At 47.2% G+C, this 13,861-nt stretch overlaps 1 protein-coding gene across 1 annotated transcript in view; it reads left to right on the top strand.

Moving 5' to 3' along the window:
* The window catches only part of epm2a (EPM2A glucan phosphatase, laforin), a 70,508-nt gene that overhangs the window by 10,053 nt on the left and 46,594 nt on the right, over positions 1-13,861 (top strand). The window contains exon 2 of the mRNA XM_072498463.1: positions 1,205-1,379. Within this exon, the coding sequence (XP_072354564.1) occupies positions 1,205-1,379 (175 nt within the window). The remainder of the gene's footprint in view (positions 1-1,204; positions 1,380-13,861) is intronic.

Genomic DNA, 13,861 nt, shown 5'->3' with positions numbered 1-13,861 from the left:
GATTGCCGCCCACATACTGGATGTTATTAGCCTGCAGCAGCCGTTGTGATTACAGCCAAGTGATCTGTGTTAGTGATGTTGGGTGAGGGATAAATATTGGTCGGGACTCCCGGAGCTACTCCGTTCTTCTTCAAACTAGGGACTGTGGGAACATTTACATTCACCTTTATGAATGTGGGGGGCACGATTGGGAAATTTGCAGATGATACAAAGATTGGCCGAGTGGTGGACAGTGTACCAGATTGCTATATTCTCCAAAATGATACAGATGGGTTGGGGGAATGGGTGATAAAGTGGCAGATGGAACTTAACACAGAGAAGTGTGAGGCCCTGCATTTAGGGAGGTCAAACAGTTATAGGGAGTACATAATAAATGGAAATATACAAAGGGGGGTCGATGAAGTGAGGGATATTGGTGTACACGTACACAGGTCCCTAAAGGTAGCAGTTCAAGTCGACAAGGTTGTAAAGAAAGTCTATGGAATGTTCTCCTCATTGGCAGAGATATAGAATATAAAAGTAAGGATACAATGTTGTAATTGTATGAAACACTGGTGAGGCCACAACTGGAGTATTGTGTGCAGTTCTGATCACCACATTACAGGAAAGACGTAATTGCTCTGGAGAGAGTGCAGAGGAGGTTTACAAGAATGTTGCCAAGGCTAGAAAAGTGTACCTACGGGGAGAGATTGGATAGGTGGGGGTTATTGTCCTTGGAACAAAGAAGGCTGAGGGGTGACTTAATTGAGGTGTATAAAATTATGAGGGGAAGAGATAGAGTGGACAGGATAAAATTGTTTCCCTTGGTGGAGAATTCTAGAACCAGGGGACAGAGATTCAAGATAAGTGGCAGAAGGTGTAGAGGGGACATGAGGAAGAACATTTTTACACGGAGGGTAGTGGGAGTCTGGAATTCGAGTTGGTGGTGGAGGCAGAGACCCTAAACTCTTTTTTAAAATACCTGGATCTGTACCTTAAGTGCTGTAAGCTACAGGGCTGTGGATCGGGTAAAGGAAGATAGGTGTCCTCAGGCTGGCATGTGCATGTGTTGTAACTTTTCTATGGTTTGGAGTGTAGACTGGGCCACAGCTCAATGAACCCCAAAGATGGCCTCTCCCATAGTGCAGCAACTCCATGGCAACATTTGATTTATGAAAGCATGCCTCAACCCAGCAAAGAGTGATTTTTCTTTGTCCTTTTTTAGGAAATGGGCCAATGTACGATCGCTGCTGTGAATACGATGACAGCAATTTGGTGGATGGCGTTTACTGTTACCCTATCGGACATTATGTTCAAAACACTGGGTGTACAAATGAGATGAAGCACACAACAGATTTCTACTTCCACATCGCTGATCACCAGGCTATGCACTACTCCAGGTAAACCAGCCATAAATGCCTCATCTAGTTGCTCTGCCCAATAGTACTACTCATTGACAGGGGACGTTTATAAGTTCGGGATTACGTTTACATCGATGCATAATGTCAAAGTATTTACAGCAAAGAAACAGCCCATTTTGACCAACTCTTTTCCTTTATGGCCACAAGGTTTAAAACCGAATACTGATCAAAGACTCGATACACCAGTTAATAAGTTCAAAAGCGGGTTCTACAGGCGGTGGCAACCGTTCCTAGACTATCTCGCGGAGCGTTAGAGGAAGGTCGGTCAGCAGCAGCAGCAACCTTGGGGGGGACGTCCTGGAAAGGGGGGGGGGGGAAGGGGGGACTGCCTGGGAGGGTGGATGAGCAAGAGATAGCATGAAGGGTTGGGGAAACTGGCACGTATGGGTGAGGGCCAGTGTACAAAGCTGTGTAAATATATAATTTTGCCATGTATATATCTTGCTCTGCACGATTTCTCGGTTTTTTTTTTGTTACGGGGGGGGGGGGGTTATTGTTTGTAAGGGAGAAAAATTGTGTTAAAAAAACTTTAATAAATATATATATTTTTTTAAAGTTCAAAAGCAATGCTCATTTATTAACACACAGTCAATTCTACTCATGCATAAAATTCTACAACCTAGACTATCACTATTACTAAAAGCCTATACTTAGCTTCGGGTGCCCACTCAGTCAGAGGAACAATGACCGTTGCTCGGTTCTGAGGCTGCTGGGTTGAGCTGTTTACAGGATAGCAACTAGGAGCGTCTATCTCGTAGCGTGCGTTGACTTGGAACTTACTTGGTCTGATGTAGCTGCTAGGCTGGTCTCCTCGCTGAGAGCCAAGGCCAAGAAGAAAGATTCTCTCTTGGGGAATACTTTTTATACCCGAAAGGGCTTTGCGCGCTTTTGGGTGGGCCTTGAACTTGGCCTCAATTAATTGGGCCTTTCCCAATCATTCTTATCGATGTTCCCCCAATAGAGGGGTGGTTCCCTGATTGCTGGGCGTGACTTGGTGACTGTTGGTCTGCTTTGTTTTAGTCTCTTCTGGTGCCGGGGTGTCTGCCTCAACATTGTTTATCTAAATGTTTCCCTTTTGTTCCCGGAGATGGCTCATTAGTATGTAGATGGCTTAGCAGTACCAGTTCTATCTGAGAGCCACTGCTCTAATCAACAGACAGACCTTGCACCTGCTTGCTTTTCAGTATTGTCCAATTTTCCCTGCATTCATTGCAAGTGTCCATTTTGTAATCGGGACGTGGCCATCCCAGATGGCTACACTGTCTCTCCTGAACACTCTACCGGTTCTCTTGATATTAATTTTGCTTATTAAGTGAGGGTTTATTTTGGATAAAAGTGTGTTTCTGTAATATCCAGTTAGTCAGTAAGAATTAGGCATTGTATCGGACAAAGAGCTTTAGCTGATGAGGGATTAAGTCGTAGGTTTCCTTTGTCCCTGTGTAGATCTCAGCCATGTAAGGAAACAGGAGATAGGTAACATTTTTATGGTAGATAAATGTCGTTCCAGGATTCTTCTTCCAACATTGATTCTGCATAAGGAATGTGATCAGTTGATATGGTCAAAGATCGCCTGTAGAGAGATCCCTTTTCCTCAATCTCTGTTCCTGCCCATGGTACAATAATTTGATTGATAACATCCGGTGGCGGCCATGGAATGAATGGTCGCACATTTGGTGGCACCCGTTCAAGGTGGATTTTTCTGGTTCTTCCCCACCTGAATGGTGTGGTGTTTGAGGGCAAAAGGTGGATGAGTGCCCAGGGAAGGTAATACTCCTCTGGTGAGGCTGGTGTATGGATCAATGGACGAGAGGAGTCACGAAAAAGAGAGAACAGCCGGAGCAGAAAAGTTTTTGTGGTGCGCCATAGGTGAAGATGGCGGAGGGTAAGGGGGCAGCACTGTCCGCCTAGTGGTTGAGGGAGCAACTGGTGGAGTTTTTGCATAACAAATTCCAGCAGCAAAGGAAAGAGGCTTTGGAGGATTTGGCCATGGCGATGGAGCCAATCAGGGCGGCGATTGAGCGAGTGGAGCAGATGTAGGAGGCTCAGGGCCTGCCGATCCAGAAGGTGGAGGAGTCGGTAGTGGAGCACGAGGAGCGGCTAGCCCCGCTGGAGATGGGGATGGTGTTGAACAGCCAGAAGAGGTTAAGAGAGAAATTGGAGGATGTTGAGAATCGTCAGAATTTGAGGACTGTCAGAATACCTGAGGGCATTAAGGGAGCAGAGGCCACTAAGTATGTGGGGAACATGCTGGGGAGGTTGATGGAGGAGGGGGCCTTCGACCGGCTCCTCGAGGTGGATCGGGTGCATAGGGCGCTGAGGAGGAGGCCGCAGGTGGGGGAACCGCTGAGGGCGATGGTGATGAGGCTGCATCGAATTTTGGACAAGGAAAAAATTCTGAAGTGGATGAGGCGGACCAAACATGCACCTGGGAAGGGAGTGAGTTGCGGATTTACCAGGACCTGGGTGCGCAGCTGGCAAAGTGGAGGGCCCTCTTTAAGAAGGGGGTGAAGTCTGGGGTTTTGTACGCTGCCCGCTTGTGGGTGACACACCAAAAGCAGGAATTTTATTTTGACTCGCCAGAGGAGGCGGTACACTTTAGACTGGGAGGAGTGTGAGGACATTGAGCTTTGGAGAGGAGCACTGTTGCTTCACAGCTCCAGGGTCCCGGGTTCGATTCCCGGCTTGGGTCACTGTCTGCGCGGAGTCTGCACGTTCTCCCCGTGTCTGCGTGGGTTTCCTCCGGGTGCTCCGGTTTCCTCCCACAAGTCCCGAAAGACGTGCTGTTAGGTGAATTGGACATTCTGAATTCTCCCCCTTTGTACCTGAACAGATGCCAGAGTGTGGCGACGAGGGGCTTTCACAGTAACCTCATTGCAGTGATAATGTAGGCCTACTTGTGACAATACAAAGATGATTATTACGTCTCCTGTGTGCACCGACTGTACTCCCAGATTGATTTTTTTGTGCTGGACAAGGTGCTGCCGATGGGGGTGGCCGACTTGGAGTATTTGGTGATTGTGATTTCTGACCAAGCGTCGCGTTGGGTGGATTTGGGGGTGGTGCAGGGGGAGGTCCAACAGCCGCAGTGCAGGTTAAATGTGGGACTATTGGTGGATGAGGGGGTGCGGAGCTCGGGGCTATGTGGAATTGAACGACACACATGGGATCACAGCCGCCACGCTTTGGGAGGCATTCAAGGCGGTAGTTGGGGAGAATTTATTTTAATTTGGGCGCACAGGGAGAGAGTGGAGTGGGAGGAGAGGGCAAGGCTGGTAGACAAGATTCTGAGGGTAAATTGGAGGTGCTCGGTGGCATCGGAAGAGGGGCTGTTAAGGGAGAGACAGAGGCGCCAGATGGAATTTGGATTTGTGTCCACGGGGAAGGCTGTGGGACAGTTGGGGAGGGCCAGAGGGGCAGTGAATAGTATGGGAAGAAGGTGAGTAGGATGCTGGCCCATCAGTTGGGGAAGCAGGCAGTGGCAAGGGAGATCGGTAGGTGGTGACGGACCCGGAGGGGGGGGTGAATGGGGCGTTCAAAGACTTCTGTAAGAGGCTGTATGAGTCGGAGCCCTCGATGGGGGAGGAGGGGTGCAGCAGATCCTGGATGGGTTAGAGTTCCACAAGGTGGAGGGGGGAGATGGTTCAGAAGCTGGGGGCCCCGATCTTGCTGAGGGAGGTGATGGATGGCATGGGTGCAATGCAGGCAGAGAAGGCCATGGGGCCAGACGGGTTCCCAGCAGATTTTACAAAAGGTTTTGTGCAGATTTGGGGCCACTGCTGGTGAGGACATAACGAGGAGAGGGAGAGGGGGAACCGCCCACCATTGTGGTAGGCTTCCACCTCTCTGATTAAAAAAAAAAGATAAGGACCTGGAGCAGTGCAGGTCATACTGCCAGATATCACTGCTGAAAGTTGAAGCTAAGTCATTGCCGAAGATGCCAGCATTGCGAATTGAGGACTGTGCTCCGGGTGACAGGGGAGGACCAGACGGAATTTGTGAAGGGAAGATAGTTGTTGGCGAATGTGAAGCGGTTATTTAATGTATTTATGATGCCCTCAGAGGGGCAGGAGGTAGAAGTAGTGGTGTTGATGGACGTGGCCAAAGCTTTAGATCGGGTGCAGTGGGCGTATTTGTTGGAGGTGCTTTGGGTCTGTCTGTTGTACAGGGCGCCGGTGGCAACCGTTCGGACGAACCGGATGAGTTTGGGGTACCTTGGGCTACATCGTGGGACAAGTCAGGAGTGCCCGCTATCTCCGTTGCTGTTCGCCTTGCCGATAGAGCGGTTGGCAATGGTGCTAAGGGCGTTGAGGGGTTGAAAAGGGATTGAGTTGCGGGGGGGGGGGGGGGGGGCGAACATAGGGTTTCAATGTACGTGGATGGTTCGTTATATATCACAGACCCGATGGGCAGCATTGGAGGAATTATGGAGATTTGGGGGGAATGTGGCCAGTTTTCAGGGTATAAATTGAACATGGGTTGTTCCCGATCAATGCCAGAGGGCAGGAAAGCAGATTAGGGGAGTTACCGTTCAGGGTGGTGGGGACGAGCTGGCGGTATTTAGGAATCCAGGTGGCGCGGAGCTGGGCCCAGCTACACAGATTGAACTTGGCTCCATTGGTGGAGGGAATGAAGGCGGAATTTAAGAGATGGGATGTTTTTGCCGCTGTCGCTGGCTGGGCGGGTGCAGACTGTTAAATGACGGTGCTGCCCAGGTTTCTGGTTGTGTTCCTTATCTTTGTCCCCAAGTCGTTCTTTAGTAAGGTTAATGGGATAATTTGGGGGTTTATTGGGAAGACTCCGAGGGTGTTCTGGGGGGGGGGGGGGGGGGGGGGCGCTGGCGTTGCCGAATTTGATAAATTACTATTGGGCGACGAATCTTGCGATGGTGAGGAAATGGGCTGTGGAGTAGAGGTTGGTCTGTGGGCAGGTGGAGGCGCTGTCGGGTAGGGCTCTGTTGTTGGCACTTCTTCCATTCTCGCCGACCAGATTCTCCGTGAGCCCAGTGATGGTGTCGACGTTAAGGGTGTGGGGTCAGTGCGGGCAACATTTTGGGCTGGTGGACATTTTGTTGTGGGCACCTATATGCGACCATAGGTTTGCGCTGGCGGGGCTGCATGCAAGGTTTCGGGGGTGGCGGCAGGTGGGGATCGAGTATTTTAGAGACTTGTTTATTGGGGGCAAATTCACGGAGCTGGAGGAATTATATGAGCTTCCCAAGGGGAATAGCTTTGGGTACCTGTAGCTGAGGGGTTTCATGAGGAGAGAGATGTCGCCTTTCCTTGGGCTGCCGGCTCCGGTGTTGCAGGATAAGCTGTTGTCGGAGGACAAAATAGGGGAGGGCTGTCAGATATAAACAAGGAACTGATGAAGAAGGAGGGCGCAATGGTGAAGGAGATCAAGCGTAAATGGGATGAGGAGCTGGAAGGGGTGGTGTGGGCCGGAAGTGGGTAGAGGCCTTGCGGAGGGTGAATGCGTCCTTCGTGTGCAAGGTTAAGCCTCATCCAGTTTAAAGTGGTGCATAGGGCCCACATGACGATGGCGAGGATGAGCAGGTTCTTTGCGGGGGTGGAAGGTGTGGGCAATACTTGGGGGAGGGGAGAGATGTGAATCACGTCCACATGTTCTGGGCATGTCCAAGACTGAGGGGGCTCTGGCAGGCGTTTACAGATGTTATGTCCGAGGTTCTGGGTGTGATTTGGCTGAGTCTGGAGGTGGCTATATGGTGTGTCAGAAGGCCTGGAAGGTTGTGGAAAGGTGGGAGATGTTAGACATTTTAGTTGCTGTGATATGAAGAGTCTAAAGTTCTGTTCCTTTTTCACAAACACACATTTATTTCCTTCCAACAGCCTTTGCACAAAACTCCAACTATACATCACCTGACAGAGGCCACCTGAAGCCCCTTTACATATCAGTGTCAATTATTGGATAGTAAACATAAATGAGACAACTAACTGCAATGTCTCTTAACCCATTACTTAACAGTCTCCCCTTGGAGAAAAAAAAAATTAGGTGAAAACAAAATTTCAAGAAACTCAAAAACACACACCTGGGGCGAAATTCTCTGGTATCGGCGCGATGTCCGCCGACCAGCGCCAAAAATGGTGCAAATCAGTCGGGCATCGCACCGCCCCAAAGGTGCGGAATCCTCCGCATCTTGGGGGGCCGAGCCCTAACCTTGAGGGGCTAGGCCCGCGCCGGACTGATTTTCGCCTCGCCAGCTGGCGGAAGTGCCCCGCCAGCTGGCGCGGAAATGACATTGCCAGGCGGCGCATGCGCGGGAGCGTTAGCGGCCGCTCACGGCACCCCGCGCATGCGCAGTGGAGGGAGTCTCTTCCGCCTCCGCCAGGCCCGCCCGCGGATGGGTGGGCCCCGATCGCGGGCTAGGCCACCGTGGGAGCACCTCCCGGGGCCAGATCGCCCCGCGCCCCCCCCCCCAGGACCCCGGAGTCCGCCTGCGCCGCCTTGTCCCGCCGGTAAGAGAGGTGGTTTAATCCACACCGGCGGGACAGGCATCCTAGCAGCGGGACCTCGGCCCATCCAGGCCGGAGAATCGCGGGGGGGGGGGCACGCCAACCGGCGCGGCACGATTCCCGCCCCTGCCGAATATCCGGTGCCGGAGAATTTGGCAACCGGCGGGGGCGGGATTCACGCCAGCCCCCGGCGATTCTCCGACCTGGCGGGGGGTCGGAGAATCTCGCCCATGATTCCCCCCCTTTTTCTTTTTGTTTTGGACAAGAAAGAAAAAATAAAAGTCACAGAAACAAGTGCCCTTCATTAACAATATCCAAAAGTTTCTGTGAACTCGCCCCTCTTTTCGTAAAACAGCCTGACAGCTGATAGCTCCTGTCGACCCATTTAATTTTTGTCATTTCCCCTCTGTCCAACATCTGCGTCAAACTTGCGATGTCTATCCGTAACCTCTTTTCATTGACACTTTTTGTAGAGTGCACATTTTCCCACAGGGATTTATTGTCAATGTGACAGTCAATAGGTATATTACCCAAATCCCCACATTTCTGTCAATATCATACTTATATAAAAGGCCATATCCACTGCCTCTACAAGGCTTAACGTCTCAGCAGCCAAAGTGCTTTTTACCACTCTCCTTATTTTCTTTGTTTCCCACACAAGCGGGCAACATTTACCATTGTTCCCCAAAAGGAAAATTATAAAACCTCCTGCGCTTGAAACCCCATCACATAAATTTGCGTAGGACGCATCACTATAAACTATGAGTTTCAAGTGCCTAAGGTCACCTAAAACCGGGAACTTCAAAACACAGTCCTGCATTTTTAGTTTGGCCAATGCTTTATTTGCTCTTATTATGTCTTCCACTTTGGGATCATTCATTTTTGTACTCAACTCTAAGACATCAAAACTCACGTCCGATCTAGTCTGTCTACCTAACCAGTTCAGTTGCCCAATTAAACTTTGCAGTTGCACTTTTTCTATCTTTGAAACCATTGCGTCTTTTTGTGAAACTCGGCCACGACTAATTGCTATTGGGCTGATGCTTTCCAAATAAGATTGCTAACGTAAAGTTGCCCCTAACTTAGTCTGTCCAATTTCCAGTCCAATATATTTAAATGCACCGGAAGCCTGATTTCCAACCCTGAATTCTTTCCTCAAACCAGAGATTACAATAGCTTCAAAAGTCTCACCCCACAAAAAATCATCGACATGCATCATAAAAATGCCAGAAAGATTTCCTTTATAGTACCAGTAAAACATTGCAGGATCTGCTTTCAACTGGCAACAGTCTAACTTTAACAAAACTGACCTTACTGAAAAATACCAGACTCTAGATGCATCCTTTAATCCATATACACATTTGTTCAACTTCCAGAGTACCCCTTCTGTGTTAGCTGCTTCTTTAGGAGGACGGAGAAAAATGTCTCTCTGGAGCTGATGCCCCTGCAAAAAGGCAGCTTTTATATCTATAGATTTGCATTCCCATGCCTTTGTGGCTAATAGAGCCAAGAAGATCTTTAAAATAATCTTTCCTGCTGTAGGTTAATCTACCCTTAAATCCTGATCTTATAAGTTTTCTTCAAATCCCCTTGCCACAAGCCTGGCCTTTGCCTTATAAGTTCCATCCGGAAGAACCTTTTCCGTGCAAATCCATCTGTGGGATAGAGCTCTTTGTCCCCTATCCGGTACTTCTGTGTATACCTCAAATTCACTCCAACTATGCAATTCTTGCTGTTTAGCTTCTTTGATAACTTTTTCATCTAATTTATTTGAAGCCACCAAAATCTCACGTGCATGTGGGCTTCTACTCCTATTAGTATTCGTAGTCTTACTCATGTTCCGAGATCTTGATAAACTACGTCCCCTCTCCCGCCTGGTATCTCGTTCTGTACTGCTACTGCTTGATCTTTCACTTCTGCTGTGGGATGTCCTTTCAATAGTTCTCGACCTTTTCCTGCGGACCTGTTCACTATCCGATGTACTATCTGAACTGGCACTGCGTTTCTGTGCCCTCCATTTTTGAACTTCGTTTTCCCAATCCATTGTCTTGACACCTTCCCCTGAATGCTGTACATTCAACCAATGTTTATACTTTCCAGTGGCCTTCCCTGCTCTACTAATAACAGTTTCATCCTTCCATTGACTAGACCCTTCAGGCAAGTATGTCACTTTTGTACCAACTTTTGGCAGTTGCCCTTTCGGAAAAATGGCCTGTTCTAATTCATCAGAAGTGTTGTGTTTCTCCACAGAAACCCTGTCTATATCAGTTAATTGGTCCTCATAGTTCTGTAACACATGCGTACCAGATGACTCTGGTTCCTCGTCATGTCTGTCTGCTCTGTCTAAGTTTGAAAATTTGTAATCTGTACCCATTATCCTTGATGAATGTACCCTGACAGTTTGATTACCATGTTGCAAAATAATTGTTTTGCCATCTATGCCTATGATCTTCCCTGGGCCTTTCCATTCATTAGAATTGTCTCTCTTGTAGTATACTATGACTCCTTGCTGAAAAACGGCATCTGATGGCCGTACATTATGTCTTAAAGCTCTGCGAATTCTTTCAGAGACTTCTGCTTCCAAAAAAGCTTTTCTACTGCTATATAATGCATTTAAATGTTCAGCAAAACCAGAGCTAATTGTAGTCCCCTCCCAAGCTGGAGGCTGGTCATCCAAAATGGACGGAATTTTAGGATTTCTACCAAACACTAATTGATAAGGACTTTGGCCCCAAACCATCTGCAATGAATTCTTTGCATGTACCGCCCATGCTAAAGCTGAATTTAGCCTGCAATTTGGTCGATCTGCCAAAATTTTCCGAAGCATGTCATCGATGACAGCATGATTTCTTTCACAGACACCATTATTAAATGGCTTTCTGCAGCCGTATTCATAACCCTGATATTCATGTTTTCACACATATCCCTAAACTCATCATTAGCAAATTCTCCCCCATTGTCCATAAGGAATTTTGCCGGTGGACCCATTCCTGTCCCTGTCCATTTTTCCACGATTTGATCCAGTATTACTCTCTTTTCTTTACTTCAATCAATCGTTGATTGACTAAATCTGGTTGCTAAATCTACAAAATGCAAAATAAATATATTATTTGCTTTATCCCAGATCTTAAGGGCCATGGCCACAATGTCGTTAAAATCCCTGGCCAAAGGTAGGGTTACTATTGGTCATGCTGGTGTCCTTCTGTACTTCCTACAAACTTCACAGCGGTCACTAACCCGTTCTATCAGTTTAGTATAGTCGTCATCCCTTACCCCTGCATCCTTTTAATAAATTTTTCAGCCTCCGAGGAGACGGATGTGCAAATTGCCTATGCAGTTTTAATACCACAAGCTTTTTATCAGCTAAAATCAGATTTTCAGCTGCCATTAACACATCCTTAACCACTCTACTTGAAATATTATTTGTCAGTAATGGAATACAATAGTGTCCCGACTGTGTAAATTGTAAGTCAACCGTCTTTCCAAAAACTGTTGCCTTATCCTGTTCCATATCCAGTTTCATGTGTGCTTTCTTCATCGACGGTCTTCTCAGAAACAAAGGTATCTCACTTGATACAACATCCGTGCTAATGAAATGATTCACTCCAGCAATATTGCAAGGGATCACCACTCTTTTCAGCGACTTCAGAGTATTATTATCCCCAAACCTGAATTCCTTAACCTTGTTATGATTTTCAGCATTCAAAGAGTCCAGGTAACATTTTAACCAGTCAATTCCACACACAGTAGATGTGCAACCACTGTCCAATACAGCACAGTTGAAGGATTCTGCAACCAACACCCTCATTACCGGCGTAAAACTGCTTGTCAATAGGACAATGCCTACTTTCTGGTCACTATCTTTTTCCTCTTCGGACTCTTCCGTGTCATGTGTCACTTCAAACACTCTATCATAGCGAGTTGGACGGTTGAAAGCATAATGGTATTTAGAGTCACATCGAAAACATCGATTTATCATGCCCCGTGCATTTCTGGGGTTCATCTTCCTGTTGTAGGTTCTAACTGGGTTTCTGTCTTCATAATTTCCTTGTCTCGGTCTCCTTCTATAGTCTTGAGCCCTGTTCGTAGCCATACGATTTCGCCATCCTGTTAGTAGTGTATCTTCCATATTCTGCCTTATTGCAGGCTGACCTATTTGGGTCATCAGAGCCATCGGAATTGAATGTTTCCCCAGAAACTTTTGTAAAGCTTTTGTCATCTGTTCGAATAAGGTATCCTTATCAGTAAACTGAACTCCTGTCAAAACCAGGAGCCTATCCATGTTGCTCACTCTAGCAGTCAAGTAATTTAAAGGCCAACACAGACTGTGGAAATTCCAGGTTGTGTTTCTGCAGTCTTTTATATAGTCTGCCAAATTCCATTATATAGTCTTCCATGGAGATATCCTCCATTTTCCGGAACTTATCAAAATCCGACCATGCTTCAAACGCACTTAACAAGTCATCTTTCTTATAAATCTTATCCATATAATGTAATAAAGTCTCCAGACCTTCTTCTGAGTCTAACTCTTCCAATTCCAGTCAGAAAGCACTTTGTTTCGGATTTTACTGCCATATGGTAGAGAGAGAGCCAATGCCATACCTTGTTTTCTCTTTCCCAAAGCAGCTACCTTAGTCCACATAACTACTGCACTTCTCCATTGGTCGTACGATTCCCTTTCAGAAAATAAGGGAGGATAGTCATATCCAGCCATTTTTATCCTCGGTTCAGCCATATATCCCTTCTTTTTTTCTCACTCACTCCTTGGTTTGATCTGGAAAGTTGTATCTTTCAACCCTTCACATTTACGCAGCAACCATCCTCTGCTACCAATTGTTAGACGTTTTAGTTGCTGTGATATGAAGAGTCTAAAGTTTGTTCCTTTTTCACAAACACACATTCATTTCCTTCCTACAGCCTTTGCACAAAACTCTAACTATACATCACCTGACAGAGGCCACCTGAAGCCCCTTTACATATCAGTGTCAATTAATGGATACTTAACATAAATTAGATAACTAATTGCAATGTCTCTGAACCCATTACTAAACAGGAGAGGCCGATGTATTGGCCTTTGCCTCCCTGATAGCCCGGAGACAAATTTTAGTACGTTGGTGGGACTCGGAGCTGCTAAAGCAGGGGTGTGGGTGAGCGACCTGGTAGAATTCCTGAGGTGGGAGAAAATCAAGTTCGCACTGCATGGCTTGGTAGAAAAGTTCACCTTGGTGGAAGCCATTAATTGATTTCTTCATTGAGGATTGAGGGGTCAGAACAGGGGGTAAAAATGGGGAATGTGAGCTGTGGTGAGGTGTTGGTATCAGGGGGAGTTGGAGATCTGTGGTTGTTTGTTTAGGTTGACGGGGGCAGCACGGTGGCACAGTGGTTAGCACTGCTGCTTCACGATGCCGAGGTCCCAGGTTCGATCCCAGTGTCAATACAGGGACTGATACAGATCCGAAAGAGACCATTTGGCCCATTGTGTATGTGCTGCTGCTTTGACACGGCTGTCTAATTAATCTGCTCTTTCCCTAAAGCCCTGTGATGTTTTTTCCCTTCAAGTATATACCCCATCTCTTTTGTAAGCTGTTACTGAATCTTCTTTCGCCAGCCTTCCTGGCAGCGCATTCAGAACCTAACAACCCAGGTGGTAAAGTCTTAATTCCGTATCTCTTCCATTCCTTCAGTTATCACTGCAAGCTTGCTTCCTTCATCTCTTCATGGTCCTGCCCCCCCTGTGCCTATTCTCCAACTGTTAATATGGCGAGAAAACAATATTTTTATTCTTTTGCTTTTACAAATTTTTCCTCTTAGCCTTCTTTTCTTAAATGTTCCTGTATTCTTGATATTTTCTTTCTTCCTCCATGGGAAGTGAGGCATTGATAGGATGCAGAGCTGGGCCGAAAAATGGCAGATGGAGTTTAACCCTGATAAGTGTGAGGTGATTCATTTTGGTAGGACAAATTTGAATGCGGATTACAGGGTCAACGGCAG

The sequence above is a fragment of the Scyliorhinus torazame genome, chromosome 4 (assembly GCF_047496885.1).
Source record: "Scyliorhinus torazame isolate Kashiwa2021f chromosome 4, sScyTor2.1, whole genome shotgun sequence".
Taxonomy (NCBI): Eukaryota; Metazoa; Chordata; class Chondrichthyes; order Carcharhiniformes; family Scyliorhinidae; genus Scyliorhinus; species Scyliorhinus torazame.
The sequence above is the reverse complement of the archived record's forward strand: the minus strand, read 5'-3'. Positions and strand labels throughout refer to the sequence as shown.